The sequence below is a fragment of the Neopelma chrysocephalum genome, unplaced genomic scaffold (assembly GCF_003984885.1).
Source record: "Neopelma chrysocephalum unplaced genomic scaffold, ASM398488v2 Primary Assembly neopelma1_78624, whole genome shotgun sequence".
NCBI classification, from domain to species: Eukaryota; Metazoa; Chordata; class Aves; order Passeriformes; family Pipridae; genus Neopelma; species Neopelma chrysocephalum.
The window spans coordinates 1-1,379 of NW_020910351.1; the positions used below are offsets into that span (position 1 = coordinate 1).

The 1,379-nt window shown below is 56.6% G+C and overlaps 1 protein-coding gene across 1 annotated transcript; it reads right to left on the minus strand.

Annotated features, from left to right (window-relative positions):
* Positions 1 to 10: 10 nt before the first annotated feature.
* MAF1 (MAF1 homolog, negative regulator of RNA polymerase III) lies at positions 11 to 1,102 on the minus strand. The gene is made up of 2 exons (XM_027706796.1): positions 945 to 1,102; positions 11 to 152 (listed from the first exon to the last, which is right to left on the minus strand). The coding sequence occupies exons 1-2, from the start codon at positions 1,061 to 1,063 to the stop codon at positions 29 to 31; spliced, it is 243 nt and encodes an 80-aa protein (XP_027562597.1). The 5' UTR covers positions 1,064 to 1,102; the 3' UTR covers positions 11 to 28.
* Between the last annotated feature and the right edge of the window lie 277 nt (positions 1,103 to 1,379).

Below are 1,379 nucleotides of genomic sequence, written 5' to 3' on the forward strand. Positions count from 1 at the left end.
AAATCCCCTCTGGAATACCGGGAAGGCCTCACCTGATGGAGCGGCAGGTGAAGAACACGATCCTCTTCAGCCTCTTGTTGTAGAAGAAGTAGTTGAAGGACCAGAGGCTCCCGTCCTCCCCGAACGGATCCGAGTCCAGGTCCGGGTTGTAGCTGCCCAGGGAAAGGTGGGAAACACCGGGATGGATGGGATAGATGGGATGGATGTGCCAAAAAAGAGGGAATGGGGAAAATCTGGAACGAGTCCCGGCAGCCACCCCAAATCCCAGCGGGACCGGGAGGACAGGGAGTCACAAACCTCCAAGCATGGGGGTCCCAATTCCAAAGGGTGGGAATAGCAGAGGGTTGGAGGGAATTCCAGGAAGTGGGAATTCCAAGAGGGTGGGAATACCAAAGCAGTGGGAACTCCAGGGGGTGGGAATTCCAAGGGATGTTCCCCTTCAGGGCAGCTCTGGTGATGCATCCCCACAACCCAAAACGCCCCTTTCCCGTGGGAAATCCACTCTCCCGTGGGAAACCCTCTCTCCCGTGGGAAATCCTCTCTCCCGTGGGAAATCCCCTCTCCCGTGGGAAATGAAATCCTCTCTCCCGTGGGAAATCCCCTCTCCCGTGGGAAATCCCCTCTCCCGTGGGAAATCCCCTCTCCCGTGGGAAATCCTTTCTCCCGTGGGAAATCCCCTCTCCCGTGGGAAATCCCCTCTCCCGTGGGAAATCCCTTCTCCAGTGGGAAATCCTCTCTCCTGTGGGAAATCCCCTCTCCCATGGGAAATCCTCTCTCCCGTGGGAAATCCTCTCTCCCATGGGAAATTCTTTCTCCTGTGGGAAATCCCATATCCTGTGGGAAATCCTCTCTCCCGTGGGAAATCCTCTCTCCCGTGGGAAATCCTCTCTCCCGTGGGAGATGCCCTGTTCCAGGAGCAGCATTCCCGTGGGAAGGGGTGGCACCTGTAGATGTCACACTCGGCCAGACAGATCTCCTCGTCCACCGCGTCCCACAGCAGCGGCTTCAGAGCCTTGAAATCCTCCCGCACCGCCGAGAACAGGCTGCAGTTCACCGCGTTCATCACCTGCCAATGGGAATGGGAATTACTGTGGGAATGGGAACGGGAATTGGTGTGGGAATGGGGAATGGGAACGGGAATGGGAAATGGGAATTACTGCAGGAATGGAAACGGGAAATGGGAACGGGAATGGGAATGGGAAATGAGAATCACCAAGGGAACAGGGAATCACCGTGGGAACGGGGAATGGGAATGACCCTGGGAATGGGAACAGGGAATTACTGTGAGAGAGGAATGGGAACAAGGAATGGGAACAGGGAATTGCTGTGGGAATGCCCTGTTCCAGGAGCAGCATTCCCGTGGGAAGGGGTGGCACCTG

What these genes read in the sequence shown, in the direction of transcription:
- MAF1 (XM_027706796.1), bottom strand. Translation starts at nt 1,063, where the DNA reads ATGAACGCGGTGAACTGCAGCCTGTTCTCGGCGGTGCGGGAGGATTTC. An exon ending in GCCGAGTGTGACATCTACAG is followed by an intron (nt 153 to 944) that starts GTGCCACCCCTT and finishes TTCCCTGGGCAG; the next exon opens with CTACAACCCGGACCTGGACT.